Consider the following 19,538-nt stretch of genomic DNA (forward strand, 5'->3'; position numbering starts at 1 on the left):
GCCCAAAGTAAAATTCCTGACTATACTCTATATCAGGAAGACAGGTGGTCCAATCGAAGGCAGTTACAAATACTCCTGTCAGCTCTTTCAACCTGGGCAACAGTAATTCATGGTCCACCATCGCATAATCTACAGAAAAGAAGAATAAGAGAAACTTGTCAGCCATCATCGAGGTCGAAAGAGGAAACTCTCTCTGCTGCTAGACAAGGTAGATACCTTTCCTCCATGTGACCCATTAGTTGTTTGACCCCCTTTTTTGTGACCGAGTTTTCCAGCAAACTCTTATTTTGCTGTTAATTAGGCCTTGGTTACTACGACGTAATGCAGAAAAACATATTTCGAATCAGTTTTTATTTTAGAGAAGACCATGCCAGAACTCATAATAAACAGGAAGGCACACCAAGATGTTCAATAAGATGGCAGAGCCAAGAAACTCCCCTCGTTTGATCACCACTGTTTGCAAAATGTCTTGCTATACTGGAGATTGAAACACAAAACGAACACCTAAATGGGGCGGGGGCATTTCTGTAAATGCTATTTAGGACACAATATTCCTATCAGATGAGAATATGCTAATGATACTGTGATACCATCCAGAGCTTTACTTTAAACCAATGACTTCCCATGTTAAAGATGAATGTGTGTGGCAGTCTAGGGCTCAGCTTCTTTCAAACTACTACTCAGGCCTCCTACCTCTTCAGTTTCATTTTCTAAAGGATGTATGGAGTGTTGAATTTTATCTTGACTGGACAGGCCTGCCCGGTGCCAGTAACTTGTCCGTCATTCTGAGTTTTGGAATGCTTCCCCAAGCAGCCTTCACTAATGATTAAAGTAGCAACCAAGCACTTTCAAATAGCTGTCTCTCAGACACCGACAAAACAGAATTTCCGGAGACCAAAAGTCTGTGTAAAAAAATTGTTTCGCTCCTATCTTGAAAACATATGGAGTAAAAACCTCACTGCAGGCTATATTTTGATTCAGGGTAATCAGCTCCCATTGACCAGTTACTTTTTGCAGTGTCAAAACTTTCAGTGCAACTGTTTGTCATTTTTGAATTTGTTATTCACACTTTCTTGCTGTGGTTTTACTGATTTAATAGGTTGAATATATCTGGATAGATCTTAGTGAGGGTAACTTTTATGCATCAGGTCTTTCCCCCAAGTATGTTGCTTTATTTAATACACCTACCTTTTAAACTCTATTTTAATGTAGCCGTCTGTACTTGTTTATCAAATGTATGTTTTAAAAAAAAAATGTTATTAGTTCAGTTCAAAGCCAAATATAAAAAACATTAAATCATAGCAGGACATCATATATACAGACTTATGGTGCAGATAAACAAGAATAGAGAAAAAAAAAAAGAAAAAACAATACAGGGAACAATACCATCATATACAGTCAAACAGAGGTCATTCTAACGGTAAGATACTAGGATGTTTAAGAATAAAGTCACGTAATTGTAAATACTTAATAAAATCATGCTGGGAAACAGTATATATATCTTTCAGCTCCTGAAATGTAGCAATTGTACCACCTTTAACCATAGAGCCAAGAAACACCATCTTTTTTCCCTCCATGTACGCATCGTACGATCCCAAAATATTGAAGGAATCAATTCTGTAGAGTTACATGGAGTATAGAAATTAATGCGTCCTAAAGAAATAATCTTCCGAATTGATCGCCATCCTTTAAAGGCTGATAATACTAATTTGAATCTGGTTCTTTTATAATAACTAGGTTCTAAAAAACTAAGCAACATTTGTCGTGATTGAGGACCAAGTAAAAGAAAAAAAATATCAGGGCTCTCAAATATAGGTGGATTCCCCCCAATCACAGAATATTTAATATTCTGCAGAAGACAAGCTGGATAATATAATGCAAAATTTGGAACCCCCCACCCACCGCGCACAAGTTGAAGTGTCATAAATTTAGAAGCCCTACGCGGAGATTTCCAACCCCATAAAAATCTATCAACTATAGATTGCAATTTCCTCTGTTGTAATACAGGTATCTCCGATGGTACCGACCGGAAATAGTACAACACTTTAGGCAGAGTAGACATTTTTAAGACATTGCGTCTCCCAACCAGCGACAGATGTAAGCATTCGAGTTTCTCTAACTGATTTTTAACAGATTGTAATATATCTGTCCAGTTCACCATAACCAGCTCTTGAAGCGATAGCCTTATTTTAATGCCAAGGTATTTAGCCTCCGGGGTAACACAACAGTCATTAAGGCAAAGTCCTGTGGAGCAAATAACCTGAGTTTTCTGAATATTAAGTTTATACCCCGACACATTACCAAATTCGCAAGTTAAATTTTCAATCTCACGTAATGCTGATTCTGGATCAGATGTTATGACGGCAACGTCATCAGCATAAGCTAATACACGTATACTGCCCCCGGGTAGCACCATAGATTGTATGTGTTGAGATGTCACCAACATCTGTAAAAGTGGTTCGATGTACATAGCAAACAATAACGGCGAGCATGGACACCCCTGCCGTGTACCTAGAGTGATATCAACAGCTGCTGATTCCTGGCCTGACAAACAAATCTTGGCCCTGGGGCGTCTGTACATAACCTGTATAGCGTATATAAATCGGGGTCCAAATCCCATTTTTTCCAAAATTGCCCATAAAAATGCCCATGCAACGCGATCAAACGCTTTTTCGGCGTCTAAAAGCACCAAACCAACGTTCATACGAGTTACAGCAGCATAATCCAAAGCTGCGATAACGCGATGTATGTGATTGATCGTGCCACGGCCGGGAAGAAAACCATGTTGTTGTTCAGAGACTAATGCAGGTACAATTTGAATCAGCCGGTTCGCAAGGATTTTAGAATTTAGTTTTACATCTACATTAATAAGTGAAATAGGTCGGTAAGACCCAGGAAGATGCGGAGGCTTATCTTTTTTTTTTAAATACAATTATACTTGCATCATCCCACGATGGGGGGGTGGGGGGGTGTCCGGCTTGAGCGGCAATAAATGTCGCCAACATGTCAGCTTTAATGATAGGAAATAGCACATGGTATATCTCTAGAGGAAGTTTATCGGGCCAGTAGCTTTCCCCAAAGCCAATTCTTTAAGTGCGGTCTCAAGCTCTTGCATTGTAATGGGCACCTCTAGCTCTTCTTTATGTATGGAATCTAGCTGAGGTAGATCAAATTTATCAACAAACTGACCAATTAAATCAAGAGAAAGGTCTTCTTGGGTATAAAGGTCCGTGTAATAATCATGAAATACCTGGAGAATGCCCTCCGATGACTCAACTAGAATACCTTGGCTATTTTCTATAGATGCTATACGCTGTGCAGTCTGGCGCCACCGCATTCGTTGAGCTAAACATCTCCCCACAGTCTCACCATACTCATATCTCTCCGCATGATGAATTTTATATTGTCGTGCTATATCCTGACTCCACGACCCATTAATCTTTGCCTTGCATCTTGCAACTTTATCTTGTGAAGCACTACTATCATGATGCATACTAATATCAAGTGTCAATTCGCTCTCTGCATTTGTTAGATCACGTAGAAGTTGCTCAATTGTGTTTTTTTGTTTGCGTTGTAGAGTCCAGCCATAGCTACATGTTTCACCACGTAATCCTGCCTTAAAACAGTCCCATACCTTTGCATGAGAAGCAGAGCCCCTATTAAAATCCAAAAACTGCTGAGCCCAGTCTAGAACTTGACGCACATAAGTTTCATCCAAGAGAAGTTTCTTTTAAATGAGAACGACCGTTGCATACGCTGAATTTCAAGCAAAGGCATGTCTATAACAACCGGGGCATGATCAGATGTAATACGTGGCATTACAGACATTCGAGAACCTTCCGCAAGATAGCTAGGTATAAAAATGTAGTCTAAGCGCACACATTTCTTATGAGATGAGGAAAAAAAAGTAAAGCCTGGATCCCTCGGATTTGCCAAGGGCCACCCATCAATCAGCCCATGTTGAAGCAATAATTGCCGTAGCTCTCTGAATACCTTCGGCTTCCTACCTACATAGCCACTAAATTTCGAGTCCCAGGTATTCACCTCACCATGGATATTAAAGTCACCAAGTAAGAATAGCTGTGTACCCCAAAGAGCCAGCTCCACATTCAAAAACTTTAGAACAGCGGTGTCATCAATATTTGACCCATATACCGTGCATATCGTAGCAGCAACATTCCCTATAATACACTCAGCAATTGCCCAGCGTCCTAGGCTATCGACTTTAGTCTTTCCCGTTGTAGCTATGGACTGCCGCCCCAGTATAGCCACCCCCCGGTTCATAGTGTATTGTTATGAGGCCGCCAATACTATATACCCAAAATCCTTCAAAACCTTCCTATTCGCCCATGGAATATGCGTCTCCTGAAGACATATAATATCCGGTTGAATCAAATTAATTTAATGCAGCACTCGCCTACGTTTAATATTGTTAAGGCCACATACATTGAATGAACTCATACGAAAATTATAACTAGCCATCACTTCTTAGTTGACGCATTAGACAGTGGCACCAATAATTTAAAAAAAACAATATATTTAGGCTTGAAACTTTATGGCTTTGAACTGACTTTTCCCCCTTTACTCCCCATAGCACCCCCCGTGACCCCCCAAACCCTCCTCCTACCCCACCACACCCACCCCCCCCACCCCGTGTGACCCTCCTGACATCCACCTCAGCTAATAGCTATAAAGCATTTATACATTTTTCTAACCTCAAAGTAGAGGTTTGTATTTAAAAAAACAAAAAGTAATTTCAAAGATTTGCTTGGAGTTTTCGCCCAGTGTGTAGGGGAAATTGAAGCATTTTTATGCCTGGGACAGTACTGGACTTCATCAGCAGCACTGGAGAAAACAAGGAAGAGCGATGCATCTTATAAGTCTCTACTTCTAAACTTGGCTATTCTGGGTCACATTCTTTTTTGCCAGAAGGTGTGGAAACAGATGAAACAGGCATGTGGGTCACAAAATGTAGTGCGCAATTTGATCCATGGCCTTCCACCATGGAAGGAGAAATTTCCTCCACCTCTATCTCAACCCCCACCGCCCGCCCCCCCCCCCCCCACCCCACACAATTTAGCTTTGTGATTCACTTGTTCCATGAATATGATCATAAGCAAGCTGGCATCTCTGGTGTTCTGTTGCAAGTCAGTGCTCTAGATTATTGAAGAGTTTTGAGATGCACAGTCGGGTGTGAAGCCCATGATACTCTAGTTATTTCGGTCTGATGGCTAGTCTGTTAAAGACTTTGTAGGATGCTCCCCCCAAACTTTTAATGTCTCCTGGTTGCCCTCACATCCGTCAGGCGAGCTGGTGAACTGAGAATGCTTCTCTGCAGTGAAACGCATCTGGCCGATGGGAAAGGCTGTACTTAGTTTCATTGCAAACACATTGTTTTTTTCATGCTTCAAGTGCCTCGTGTCACCTTTGTATGATGGTCTTCTTGACTGACAACCTGGCTGTGGTTGCCTGTGAATTTTAGGATCACGGGTAGATTGTCCAGGGTTCTGGCTTCCTCCTAGAAGGAAAACAAGGATGTTCTATAACAGCGGTGCAGCATCATGGCCTTTATGCAATATTTTCATTGCTCAAGATATAATGTGTATGTGTCTGCTTCTACCATTGGTGTTGCTGTTCTCAAAGTGGCTCCTCCTCCTATCACCGGTCTATTACATTAGAACACCTTTTGTTTGCAGGGGTTGGTCTCTCATTTAAGTCTTTTCAGTGATCTGAATGCCCTGGCGTGGCACTGCATTAGTTTGTATGGTACCAACCAGTTAGCGAAGAATAAAGGGGCCCATTTATCAAAACACCGCCCACATAGCAGAATACCTTGAACTCAACCATTTATTTGGCTTGGAAGTAGTGGAGAGACATTGGTGTTATGTTATGTTAAAAATGTTCTTCTATAGCGCAACGGCTACTCCAAAGGAGTGTCCCGGCGCTTTGGCGAAGAGGTCAGCAGGGGGCAGCAACATAGCAGAAAATAAGGAAAAGCGGGGGCCCTAGTTGGTGAATAGCCAGGTTTTTAAGGCCTTTCTGAAGGACATAAGGTTAGGGATCTGTCTCAGAGAGAGGGGAAGCTCGTTCCAAGCGCGAGGAGCCAGGTGGTCAACGAGCGGCCACCCAGTCTAGCGCGTTTGATGGTCGGGACTACCATTTTGGACAAGGAGGCAGACCTTAGAGCTCTATTAGGTTTATAAAAAGCGAGGCGATTTCTGATGTAGTTGGGGCCAATGTCATGTAGGGCTTTAAAGGTCAGCGTCAGACTTTTGAAAAGGACTCTCTTAGCTATGGGAAGCCAGTGCAATTCTCTTAACAGATCAGAGGCACCAGTACGTCTAGGGAGCCCGTAGATGGCACGGGCAGCTGAGTTTTGAACTACTTGAAGACGCATCAAGAGGTATTTTGGGAGTACCAAATAAAGAGCATTTGCATAGTCTAATCTGGACCCAATGAGTGATTGAACAATGACCCTTCTATGATGGATTGATATCAAGGGGAGAAATTTTCTGAGCATCCGAAGGATGCCAAAGCATTTCCCGGAAAGGCAAGATATTTGGGGTCCAAAAGCTAGGTCATTATCAACAATGATTCCCAAATTTTTAGCTTTGATGGATGCATTTACAGGCGGAAACAGGTCTTGCGGCCACCAGCATTTCCAATTCGGTTCAGTGGCGCAGCCAAAGAAAAGCAGCTCCGACTTATCGGAGTTGCATTTCAGTCCGTGCCCTCTAAACCACCCAAAAACTGCCTCTAGGCAGCTTCTGATAAGAGTCCCGTTAAACACCTCATTCTTGCACATGGTGCACAGAAAATGCTGGTGTTGCCCTTCATGCCAAAGTTTAGATGTGCTCCAAAGTTATGGCCCATCTCAAGCTTGGCAATAGTCTTTGCAGGAAGGCCTCTCACATAATTTGTTGCAATGATCCAGTTTGGAGTAGTTTTGGGCAAATCACAACATTTATAGGGCGATATGAGCCAGGGGTCTGGGTTGACCCTAAGAGCAAAAGATTGGATCAAACCACTGAAAGACCCACCAGTAAATCACACACTAGATGATGTAAAAAAACAAAACGTGACAGTTTAGTGATCATTAGGTTTATCATATCCATGCTCCTACTGTTTTGCAGCAGTTTTTCCCCAATTTGCTGAATAAGGATTGTTTATTGAACCTTGTATACTGTGTAAACGATGGGGACAGAAGGCAGTGGTCTGGCTCGCTTTTTAATTGGAGCCAAGAGCTGGGCTATAGGCACCATGTTTAGCACTAACTAGGCTTAAGCCGGCCATGTCTCGCTTATCTAGGATCTGGAGCTCACAACCACTAGAATCAGAGCGATGCTTTGGGGCAGGGCTACTCGAATGACAGATAGATGATAACATTCCTTGCTCGCAGCGTTGTTTACCTGTATTTCATATACAGAATTTCATCAAAAACAGCAATTGGGTTACAGATATGTGTGCTGCGGCGGCTCTCCCGTAATGGCGGAGAAGCTTTGCCCCACTGCAGATGAAAAATAAAAGAATAATAAAACAATTTGTATTATTGTTTTATTTTTCACAGACAGCTGAGTGTAGGGTGGGTCTGGGCTGTCCTCTATGGATAGACAGCAGCACTGTAAGTGCGCATGCCAGTTTAGCCAGCCGTCATAGGTCAGCCAAACCAACATGTGCACCTAGAATTCTCCAGCCCAGCTGTATTATACGGCAGGATGGATAAATGGCACAGGCTCTCAGTCCCTTAGTGAGAGCCTAACCTGCCCACTCAGACCAATCCTGGCGCTGCTCTCATTAAATGAGAGCAGTATTGGGATTGGGTGGGGAGTCTAGGAGCCTATGCTGGCCTTTGGAACATCTTCCAGAGAGAGAGAGGAGCACTGAGGCGGCTGGCAGCAGGAGCAGCAGGTAAGAGCTTTTTTAAAACGCATTATTTGGTCCCCATCCCAACACTTTATTTTGGCAGTAGCCGTCCCTGCATGTATGAGCAGACAATGGTAGTGGCCCAAGAATATTGCAATGACTTAAATAAACATTGTTCTTTAATAATTGTGCTCGCTTCCCATTTGCGCTGCTTAAAGTAAACACTAGCAGGTGTTTATGAAATATCATGTTAATTTGAACACATGTAAGTATATTTTTGTTAATTATAAAATATATATGCTCTTGCTATGAGTAGATGGTAGGAGGCTTGAACCTCGTCTGTCAGCACCAAAGTCTGTCTATGTTTCCGTCAGAGCACATGTTGTTGCAGTGATTGACGCTGATGTTTCGCTTACTTAAATAAACATACTTCCAAATATGCGCTGCTTTGCTTGTTTGTGCTCGCATTTGCGCTGCTTCCCATTTTATGTAAATTGTGCGCTTTAGTTGATTGGGTTCGCATATACACTGCTTCTCTTGTCAAACATTGTTCTTTATTAATTGTGCTCGCTTTATTTAAAGTGTCAGCATATGCGCTGCTTCCCATTTTAAGTAAATTCAATGTCATCGTTAACGATGTAATAGTAAATGCGATGCACTTGCATGCGTCCTGATGACATGCGATGTGATGACGGGCACGATGTAATCGCCGCGTTGCAATGTCAGTGCGATGCGATGTATCCGATGTAAGGGGTGCTTCCCCCCAAGAAGCAAATGTAATGTACCAAAGGCTTGGCAGGGTTGCTTGGTCCTAAGAGCAGTAAGTCAGTCTCAGGGCCATCAACACACAACTAGTTCTCATGAGTCCTGTTCTGTAGGTTTACTAGGCATTTTAAAATTTGCTGAAAATCATCACTATCAGTGGAAACATTGATGTCTGTTTGGGATATAGCCTAGCTTTATTTGATACAGGGAATGTGCTCTTATCTTAAGTCGGACGTTACAAGACAATAGATTTAGATATATTTTTAACAGGATGGAAAATATATTTATTTTTTGCAATACAAATCGCTTGTTTTGCTCATGGTGACCACCCACGTTTAGATGATAGTGTTCCCAAAGCAGCAGTTACTTCTACAGGGCGCTCAGAATTTAGAACATTTTTCATTTATTTTTACAGTCCAGTTTCTGGTCACCCAGCAAACATAGCAAAGATGTAACGTGCAATACTACTCTGTAGAACTGTTTCTTGTTGAAAAGGACTGCCTCCAGAAGCCACCCAGTGGGCACACAGAAGAAATCTCACAGTGAGTTGTGGTGCGGGTGTGAGTTTTTAAAACCTAGCTGATACATATAAAATGTAAGTCTTGTTATTGCCAGAGTCTGTATGTAGCATCCTGATCTGGTAAGCTAAAGAGAACTGCAAGTCAAAATCCTGAATTATTAGTAAATAACATATTGATGAGGACTTCTAGCTGTGTTTAGCTCCATTTCTAATGTAACACTATTTATTAAAGTATGATGTAGTAGCAAACTAATAATGCAGCAGAATGTTCATTTTAATTTCCCTATAAACATATATTATTACCCATAATTCCGTAAAGTGTGCTGCATCATGTTTTCCTGCAATGCTGAATGGCTCCCTGTGGTCCTGCATGTCTCAGAAAGTAAACTCAATGCACAGCAGTCATAAGCATCATTATTTTATATGGGCACAAGTCAACTAAGGAGGCAGGTACAGCAGGACTCCCGTCACCAGGACTCAACTTTCACCAAACAAGCAGCAAAGTTGTTCCAGCAGAGACCTGAAGATCAGTTAATCCTACTTTCTTTTCAGCAGGTTGTTCAGCTGCTGAAAGGATGTGTGGAATAATGCAGTCTTCGGGTACTGAAGACACACACTCCACCTGCTTGTTATAATCCTAACATATCCTGTGACTATTAATGTAGCATTAAACACACACACATACCCATAGGTGTGCACATGGACAGGACAGTACATTCCTAATATTTCCATGGCAGGCACCAAAAGGCCAGCACCTACATCTAATCCTTCCTGCGGCCATTTATTTCCTCTCTCCCCTCCTACATTAAAGACAGTAAATATTTCTCTAGATAATCTATGATATTCCATGGGAGAATGATTTCCTCTCGATCACCTTAGATATTAGTAGTCTTGATACCAGCTTGTAGGTCTTTTCTAAGGGCCAGATCCATAACCTTGTTGTTTCACACTGAGATGATTCTTACTATGATCGAATTTTGCCTTGAGAACAATTTCTTTCTGTTTGATAAACTATACAGACACACACATGGTACAGCGATGGGTACCTGCTTTGCACCCAGTATGCCAACCTCCTGATAGGATGGCGGAAGCAACAGGAGTCAAGAGCCATGAATGATTATAACTGTCATATTGTTCTTTCGACGCGCTATATCCATGACCGGTTCTTGATCTGGAAGGGTGCTAGGGAACAGGCATCCAAATTTATAGCTGAACTTAATACTAATAAACTGAACACAACGGTAACGCAAGTATTGATTTTTTGGACATTAAGGTAACAGTGGAGGATAACAAATTGTTCTCCAAACTAAACAGAAGGAGCACTGCAGGTAATACAGTACTACATTTGCCGAGTAGTCACACAAAACGTCTTGTCAATAGCATCCCATTGCAGAAACTGTAGCTCAGATGAGACATTCCAGCTGGAATGTGAACCATGCTCACTAGATTTAAGGGATGTGGTTACATTGATTGCACACTTAAGACTGCTCTTACTAAGGCCCAGAATGTTGGCAGAGAGGAATTGTTGGCATTTAAACCATTCGCCAGCACTCACACTTCCAAGCAGGTAAGATTCATTACCATGTTCAATCACAAAAACAGAGAAGTGAGAACAATTTTGAACAAACACTGGGAAGTCCTGATACAGGAGAAGGGCATCTTTGAAGGACAGATTCAGAAGGAATTAAGTAACATTGGAATCCTGTAATCCTGCAGTACCTGTCAGAGGTTTTGAAAAATGCTCCAAAGTGTAAGGTGTGTAAATAGAGCCATAATGTTAAACACTTCTTTTCACCACTCTAGAAGACAGAGAATCAGATGGACAAATGTTTAAATTGTAATTCTGATTACTGTGTGTATGCTCTTGTTTGCCTGTGATAAGATGTACACTGGCAGCACTACTCATCCTGCCAAAAAACGTGTATTACAACACATAGGTGCCATACAGAACTGTGACAGACTATACCCTGTCGCACACCATTTTGGCTTACTACATAATGGGGAGGGTGACCTCTTGAGATTCTTTGTTATTGACAGGGTCCCAGCCTCAAAAAGAGGACGCAACCACATTCATATTTTAAGACAACTTGAATCCAAATACATTTTGGAAGTGAATACTAAAATCCCAAATGATTTGACCACGGACGGGTGATTCTTTTTTTCCTCCCAGGGTTCTCTGATAGGTTGTTGGCTGTGATCATATGTTGTATAAAACTAGCAGCATTGTGTATATGGGTACAGTCGTAAGCTTTTATCTCTCCACATCTGTATATATTGGTTTTAACTATATATTTTTTATGTTTTGTTTGAACAGGGATGGGTCCTTCAAGGATTGGCAAGAATAACCAGATTTTTTCCCTGTCCTATTGCCCTAGGGGCTGGACTCTATTATCCTCTCACCTCCCTTGAGTTCAAGGAACATAAATGTAACTTAGAGCTAAGATATCACCCTTTCTCCTCTATTATCTCTTCTTTTTGTAAATGCTCTTACTTTGTGAACTCTTTTATATCTTCTTGCCTTCACTATTGGTTGAGACACATGACTGTACACTCAGGTGATTATATAAGGGGACCTTGATTGTCCTGGATTTTCCAGTTTGCAGTTGCTAGATACTTATTGGTTTTTTCCTTGTATGACTATGCCTATTTGCAATGTATTAGCAATGCAGTCAGTGTATATTTTGCCAACTAGGGCTTGATGCTTTAGGGGTTTCATATTCCTATGTTTATCCATAGCATGCCAATTTATTTCCTTGTGCACTTTGTGGAATGAATACATACGCCCACTTGCATTTCATAACTGTTGCTATGTGGGTATTGCATATGCTGCCCACTAGGGCTTGATTTTTCTGTTGTTTTTTGATATATTCATTTTATGCCAAGCTTTGATCTTGCATATTTTGAGGAGTACATACACCCGCTTGACACTATGAAATGTGGTATACAACGTACTAGAATTCAATGTAACATGATATTCTGCTTACGCAGTGAAATAAGTGTTTATTTTGCCACATTGACTTAGGCAATTATATCGCCTTGCTGCTGTTTTGTTGTGCAACATTCTGTCATTGCCTGACTGACCAGATACGTTCTAACCGCAATCCTATGTCTATGTGCACATTACACTGGTTGACGATCAAGTCATCTCCTATTTCCATTTGGCAACTGTTATGTTAATCTCTGAGGACTAATGCTCTATTAACATTGCACAGGGTTTCCCATTTATAGATTATACTGGATGAAGCATGTTCCCATTTTCCTATATATTTACGGTACCAGTAGTCATGCCAAGATGGCAGAGTTTTATCTTACTATTTGACTGGGATCAAACCGTCATTTATTTCACTCACACTTGTTTTTTGTTTATATTGGTGCTGATAACAATGTCTCCAACCTGTGCCCAAGGTGTTTGCAATGCAGAAATGCGTTGGGTGTTTTGTCGCATGACTGCACGTCAATAAATCACGCTTTTCTAGCTATCAGGGCCAAATGAATTTTCTTGCACTGGGGTGTTCCTCTTTTAAGTGTTTTAGAGAGTGGTGTTTGTCTTCATGGGTTCCTCACCCATACATGCACCTTTTACCGCTCGGTCCTGGAGACGAGGGACTGGGACATTGGTGTGTGTATGTGTGCGTGTATATGTGTACGTGTGTGTGTGTATATATATATATATATATATATATACATATACATATATATATATATATGCTCCGCTAGCTATTCAATCTCTCTTTTAGGTGCATGGCCTCACTGTACTAAGCACAAAATCTCTCTCCAAATGCATTCAGCCACTCTTCAAGGTATGGACTCCACTCATGGTCCACTCTACTCTGCATCTACATAGCATGTAAGCACCCAATCCCCCAGTGGTGGCTTGCACTCTATTCTCCCATGTGCACTTCAGCCTCCGACAATTGACTCTCATACATCGGTGACAGCAATGAGAATACAGGCTAAACACTGGATCAACAAACTTAACATTCCCTATGGATTTTTTAATTTCTTCCCCAAATACAGGATTTTATAAATAAACATTTCTCGATCACATCCTATGAACGACTACAGTGTGAAAGCACTCTTAAAAATCAGAGGCTTAGATTGTATACATTGTAAGTAAGTGAGCTAAATTCATCTAGGAACACAAACCCGCAAATTCTCTTTACTCTACAATGTACATTTTCTGATTTTTCTAAACCCAGCAGCTGGAGTAAGATTGACGCACCGCCATTTCTCTGCATAATTAAAGAGAAACTGAAGATTTCCTGGCGGAGCCTGTAATCTGAAAGAACATTCCTTCGAACAGCAGAAAACCCAGGATGACTTATCCATGAAGTCTAAAAAATGATGATGTGTTGAGACCTCGCCGTCCCATTGCAGCTGGTCATGGAAGATGCTCTTTGTGAACCAGCAGTGGTGGCATCAGTAGTGGTGTGTAGAGCAAGTAGCAGTAAATACTCCAGGTTAAGGGTATCCTTGACCTCAGGTCAGATGGTCAAGAAGTAGCTGTACATTATCTGTGAATTCATTCCTTTTCTGTCCCATTCCTTGGAGCGTCACCGATCGGAGAGATTCGTGGGGTGGTTCATACGAGACAGGACAATACTTCTCATTCAGCACCAGCCAGGCGGCGTCTGGATCTACGCGGATGAGGCTATGGAAAGTACTAACAGGGCAAAAACAAAGCAACATGTAAGCAGTGGAGCAAAGTGTTTCAAACAAATCAATATATGTTCAGTTCCTACATTCTTTCTAAAGCCAACCCCATGCATGGGTAGCTTGGGCAGTGCTAAAAGCTCCTAATACATTTCAACCCTCTAAGACTATCTTTCCTCAGTGATCTAAAAAGTCTTCCCCCATCTTTCTCTTTTATTTGCCCCTCCAATCCCACTCTACGTTCCTTCTTTCCAATCTCAGCGAATAGAATTACTTTAGGGTGGCCTATAGTGTTTCACATACAACCAACCTAACATCCTGGCGCTGAAAGTAATGGGACACGAACTAGGTTGAAGTGCGCGGGACAGTGATATAAGCAATGGTGTAAGTGAAACATTACAATTGGTTACAATGTTATGTTACTTTTGAGGTGTATCCACCGTCCAAATCCCAGAGACAACCAGCTTCTGAAACACTAGTTTTTTATTTATTTTGTGACTTCTGAAGCTATGACTGAAGGTCCCAGAAAAGCTTCACGTTTGTAATTTCTGTACACAGATGTGTTTCCACAAAGTGCAAAACTGAAACAATTCTGCTTTATTATGTGGGTCGTATTCTTGTCAAACAATTCGGAAAGCTATTAATGGTAAAGTCAATAGGTCTGACTTGAATTTTGAGTCTTGTTTGCAAAATTTAAACACCTAGTGCACAGGAAAACAAAAAGAAAAATATGACTTTCTGTTCAGAATACACCTACAACATAAGAATGTAATGTGTGATGATTGAGTGTACTTTTGAAATGTAGAATAGTCCTGCGTAAATTTCAAAGCAAGTAGTCCATAGGAGGTGGAATGACACATTAAATAACCAACAGCAAAGATGATAGAGAAATGCATCTCTGGGGGAGCTAAAGCCTACTTCACAAAGAATTGACAACAATAGGTCATGCAGACAATTGTGCTCTCAAATTAGATCTAAAAATGGTTTTATAGAAATACAGTGATATTCAGAACTTAGAATTGACAAATGGTGGCATGAAGCTCAAGTCAAGTCAAGTCAAGTCAGAAAATTTATATAGTGCGCTACATACCCAGAGGGTCTCAAGGCGCTTGAAGAGGGGTGGGGAATTACTGGTCAAATATCCACGTTTTAAGTTGCTTTCTGAATGCTAGGTGGTTCTGAGTAAGGCGAAGGTGAGTGGGAAGTGAGTTCCAGGTTTTAGCTGCCAGGTAGGAAAAGGATCTACCTCCCATGGTGGTTTTGTTGATACGAGGTACAGTGGCCAGGGCTTGGTTGGATGATCGTAGCTGGCGTGAGGGGGTGTAGAAGGACAGTCCTGTGTTGAGGCATTCTGGTCCGATTTCACAGAGTGCTTTGTGTGCGTGGGTTAGGAGCCGGAAAGTGATCCTCTTATTGACGGGGAGCCAGTGGAGGTTTTTCAGGTGACCAGAGATGTGTTCTTTGCGCGGGATGTCTAATATGAGCCTGGCTGAAGCGTTCTGGATTCGTTGGAGTTTTTTCTGGAGTTTAGCGGTAGTACCGGCGTATAGGGTCTTTCCGTAGTCCAGTCGGCTCATGACCAGAGCGTGGGTGACCGTTTTCCTAGTTTCGGTGGGGATCCAACGAAATGTTTTTTTGAGCATGTGAAGAATGTTGAAGCAGGATGAAGAGACGGCGTTGACTTGTCTATTCATTGAAAGTGAGGAATCCAGGATGACGCCCAGGTTCCGTGCGTGGTCCGTCGGGATGGGTGCTTTTCCAAGGGCTTCTGGCCACCAAGAGTCGTCCCAGGCAGAGGGGGAGGTGCCTAAGATAAGGACTTCTGTTTTATCTGAGTTCAGTTTCAGACGGCTGTGTTTCATCCATTCGGCTACTTCTTTCATTCCTTCGTGTAGGTTAGTTTTGGCGGTGCTAGGGTCATTGGTGAGTGAAAGGATCAGTTGAGTGTCATCCGCGTAGGAGATGATGTTGAGGTTGTGTTGGCGTGCGATGGCCGCGAGGGGGCTCATGTATACGTTGAAGAGGGTGGGACTGAGTGAGGATCCTTGGGGTACGCCGCAGATGACTTCAGTGGCCTCTGAGATGAATGGAGGGAGGCGGACTCTCTGGGTTCTTCCGGTGAGGAACGAGGTGATCCATTCCAATGCTTTTCCTTGTATTCTGATGTTTTTGAGGCGCTGTAGAAGGGTGCTATGGCAGACTGTGTCGAAGGCTGCGGAGAGGTCAAGGAGGATGAGGGCGACTGTGTCTCCATTGTCCAGGAGAGTTCGAATGTCGTCTGTTGCTGCGATGAGGGCGGTTTCAGTGCTGTGTTTGGCTCGGAAGCCGGATTGTGAGGAGTCGAGGGATTTGTTTGTTTCAAGGAAGGCGGCGAGCTGGTTGTTGACCGCTTTCTCGATGACTTTGGCCGGGAATGGAAGGAGCGAGATGGGGCGGTAGTTTTTGAGTTCGGTGGGGTCAGCTGTGGGTTTCTTCAGGAGGGCGCTGAGTTCGGCATGTTTCCAGCTTTCCGGGAAGGTGGCGGAGTTGAAGGAGCAGTTGATGACATCTCGGAGGTGTGGTGCTATGATGGAGTCTGCTTTGTTGAAGATGTGGTGAGGGCATGGGTCAGTTGGGGATCCTGAGTGGATGGAGTTCATCAGGCGGATGGTGTCCTCAGTGGAGATTGGGTTCCAGTCGTTGAGGGTGTTCAAGGGAGGTGGGGGTCCTGCAAGGGGTTGGGTGGGTTGGTCTTCGGGTTGGTTGTCGAAGCTGTTGTGGATGTCTGCGATTTTGTTGTGGAAGAATGAGGCTAGGGAGTCGCAGAGGGCTTGGGAGGGGGTGATGTCGTTGGAGTTGGCCGTGGGATTGGTAAATTCCTTGACGATATTGAATAGTTCTTTGCTGTTGTGGGCGTTGTTATCTAGTCGGTCCTTGAAAGCGGCTTTCTTGGCTTTTCGGATCAGTTGGTGGTGTAAGCGGGTGGCGTTTTTGAAGGCTTCCTTGGTGCTGGTGGTTGGATCTTTTTTCCAGGCCTTCTCAAGGGAGCGGCAGAGTTTCTTGGATTTCTTAAGATCATCGTTAAAACAGGAGGCCTTCTTGCTGCCGAGTTTGTTTTGTCGTTTTTTCAGTGGTGCTAGGATGTTGGCGCTGTTGGATAACCATAGGGTGAGGTTGGAGGCGGCTTGATCGGGATTTGAGGAGTGGGCTGGGGGGTTAAGAAGAAGCGATGAGGAGATCTGGTCGATGGTGATTTTGTTCCAGTTTCTTTGCAGAGTTGGTTGGGGGTGGTTGTTGGGTTTGGGCTTGTTGTAGGTAAAGTGAACGCAGCTGTGGTCAGTCCAAAGGAGATTCGTGGTGTGACTGAAGGAGACGTGATTGCTGGAGGTGAAGATAGGGTCGAGTGTATGATGGACCTGATGCAAATCGCTTTTTGGGGGTATTTCGTAAAGTGATTTCCTCTTGTGGAACACTACTACCTTTGTTCTAGCTCTTTTCCCCAATGCGTAGATTCCATTAAGTGATTTACTTGGTGTGTAACATTGTTTCCAGGGTATGTTTTTTTTTATGCCAGACCGACTCCGTCCATAACCATTTGTTATGCACATTTCCCTTGACCTGACATGAAAACATTAGTACTACCATCCATAAAATAATAATAATTTTCAAAGCCATTGATTTCCTGATCAGGAACAAAGACTTCGACAAATGATTTTAGTTTGTATACGTTTCCTGTGTAGCCTTACATCACACTCAGTCGTGCATACCGAATCATGGGCCATATGACAAACCGTTTTTAGTGGTCGCAAATGGAAAATCAGGCCATTTGCGACCGCTTAAAAGGGTTGTAGGATGTACAAACTCCATTTTGCGAGTCGGTAGCCAATTACTGACTTGCAAAATAGGGTTTGCAAGTCGCTAACAGGAGCGTGCCAAGGGCGTCCGTTCCCAATACCAAATTGCAGGGGGATGTACGATTGTTTGGCGAGTGCAAATGTGGTCGCAAAACAATTGCAATTACCACCAATTTCAAACTGGTACTAAGCCAGACCACTGCCTGCCCTTAAAAAAAATTTTTTTTTTCTTTTTCATTTTTTCATTTAAAACACATCTCAGTTTCCTTTAAAGAATACTGGCTCCATTAAGGAAAAAAAATGCTGCTTTATTCAAAAAGCAAACTCAGACATGGTGGTCTGCTGTGCCCAGCAGGACACCATCCCTGTGATTGTAGTCCATTCCCAAACGAATAATAATGAGGCAGTTCATTTGGAACCCCACAGGAAATCACTACATGTGTAGGAGACACATCAGTACATTCCGTTTGGCGAGTCACAAAAAAAAAAATCGCAATTTGCAACCCGCAAAACGGAATGGTCGTACATCTGGCCCCATGTGTAGAACAGAGCTAAACACTGCTGCAACTAGTTCAGAGGACACCCATTTGGCAGTCACTCATAACATGAAAAAATCACCCCTTTGTATGCAACCAACACCTTCCTTCATCCGTGCACCGGAGGATTGGACCCTACTAGTCCAGTAATTACTATACAGTTATTCAGCCAGACACAACATTATGAGCCTCTCTTCATCTCCTCTATATCATCCAATGTTATTATGATCACTTCACCCTTTCAACATGCTCTAATAGTGGCTTTTATGCAGACATCTGAAAACTGGTGATTGATCATTAATAAATGTCATACTAAAGAGTTTTTTCGCACCCCTCTGAGAAATGTCAGCCTGTCAAGCTTGGTTATATATTCTTTTGTAGTTTTATGCAATTGTGCACAAGCACAGCTGCCAAATACCAAGAGACTTCATGAAAACCAGGTTCCGTGACTATATGGAGGGGAGAGGACAAAGGCCGAGCTCCTTTATAAGGTCATGGAACTCCGATATATATTTAATAGCCCACCAACAGGTCAGCTCCTCTTTCTCAGACATGCTATGGGTGCTTTTAGCCTCTTTAAACATTTGTGATGTGAATGCCATATCTCTTTCAGGCGCGATCTCTCATGTCATAGATTTTTTTACTCAAATACTTGGTGGTAATCAGTGCACTCCTTTTTCCCCAAAGGTTATCTGAATATGACACTTTACAACGCACGCGTTACAACGCGTCTCATTACAATGCATTTCTTACATCGCAAAATCCATTACAACGCATGTCGTTACAACGCATGTCGTTACAATGCATAATCCATTACAACTCAATTACCATTCTAACTCCGCTGGGGCGTTACTTTGGGGAATGCGTTGTAATGGATTATGCGATGTAATGACATGCGTTGTAATGACATGCGTTGTAACGCATTCATTGTAAATGATGTTTCCCAGGTTATCTAGTTATACGTGATGATCCGTGTGCTAGAGGGGTATCACCTCCTGATCGTAGGTGTGTTTAAACACGGATGAGTTTGCAGTGTTTCTTCTCTGGCACAGTGTCTCCCCCTGCACAACTAATATTCCCAATAGAACAAATACAAGGAAAAACCCTATTTCAATAAAGTTTCTCCTAAAAAATATGATCACTTTTATGATGTTATTTGGTATATGTACAGCTGACAAAATTACACACTGCTTCAAAATAATCCTTCAGAAAATGTTACGGAACATTAGTTTGGTCAAAAAAGTATTCATGGTGCATAAATGCAATATTTCTTTCATATTACATCAGTTACCAATGCATTTTGGACCCTGATTGGTCCTTCATCAGGAGGTTTACTTCCCTGAAAGAAAGCATTTTCGGTGTAATTAC

At 42.4% G+C, this 19,538-nt stretch overlaps 1 protein-coding gene across 1 annotated transcript in view; it reads right to left on the bottom strand.

The window, feature by feature from the left end:
- Window positions 1-13,115: 13,115 nt before the first annotated feature.
- Window positions 13,116-19,538, bottom strand: part of TTI1 (TELO2 interacting protein 1) — a 292,570-nt gene continuing 286,147 nt past the window's right edge. The window contains exon 8 of the mRNA XM_086932235.1: window positions 13,116-13,811. Within this exon, the coding sequence (XP_086788361.1) occupies window positions 13,628-13,811 (184 nt within the window). The 3' untranslated portion in view covers window positions 13,116-13,627. The remainder of the gene's footprint in view (window positions 13,812-19,538) is intronic.

Source organism: Lissotriton vulgaris, chromosome 7 (genome assembly GCF_964263255.1).
Source record: "Lissotriton vulgaris chromosome 7, aLisVul1.2, whole genome shotgun sequence".
Classification (NCBI taxonomy): Eukaryota; Metazoa; Chordata; class Amphibia; order Caudata; family Salamandridae; genus Lissotriton; species Lissotriton vulgaris.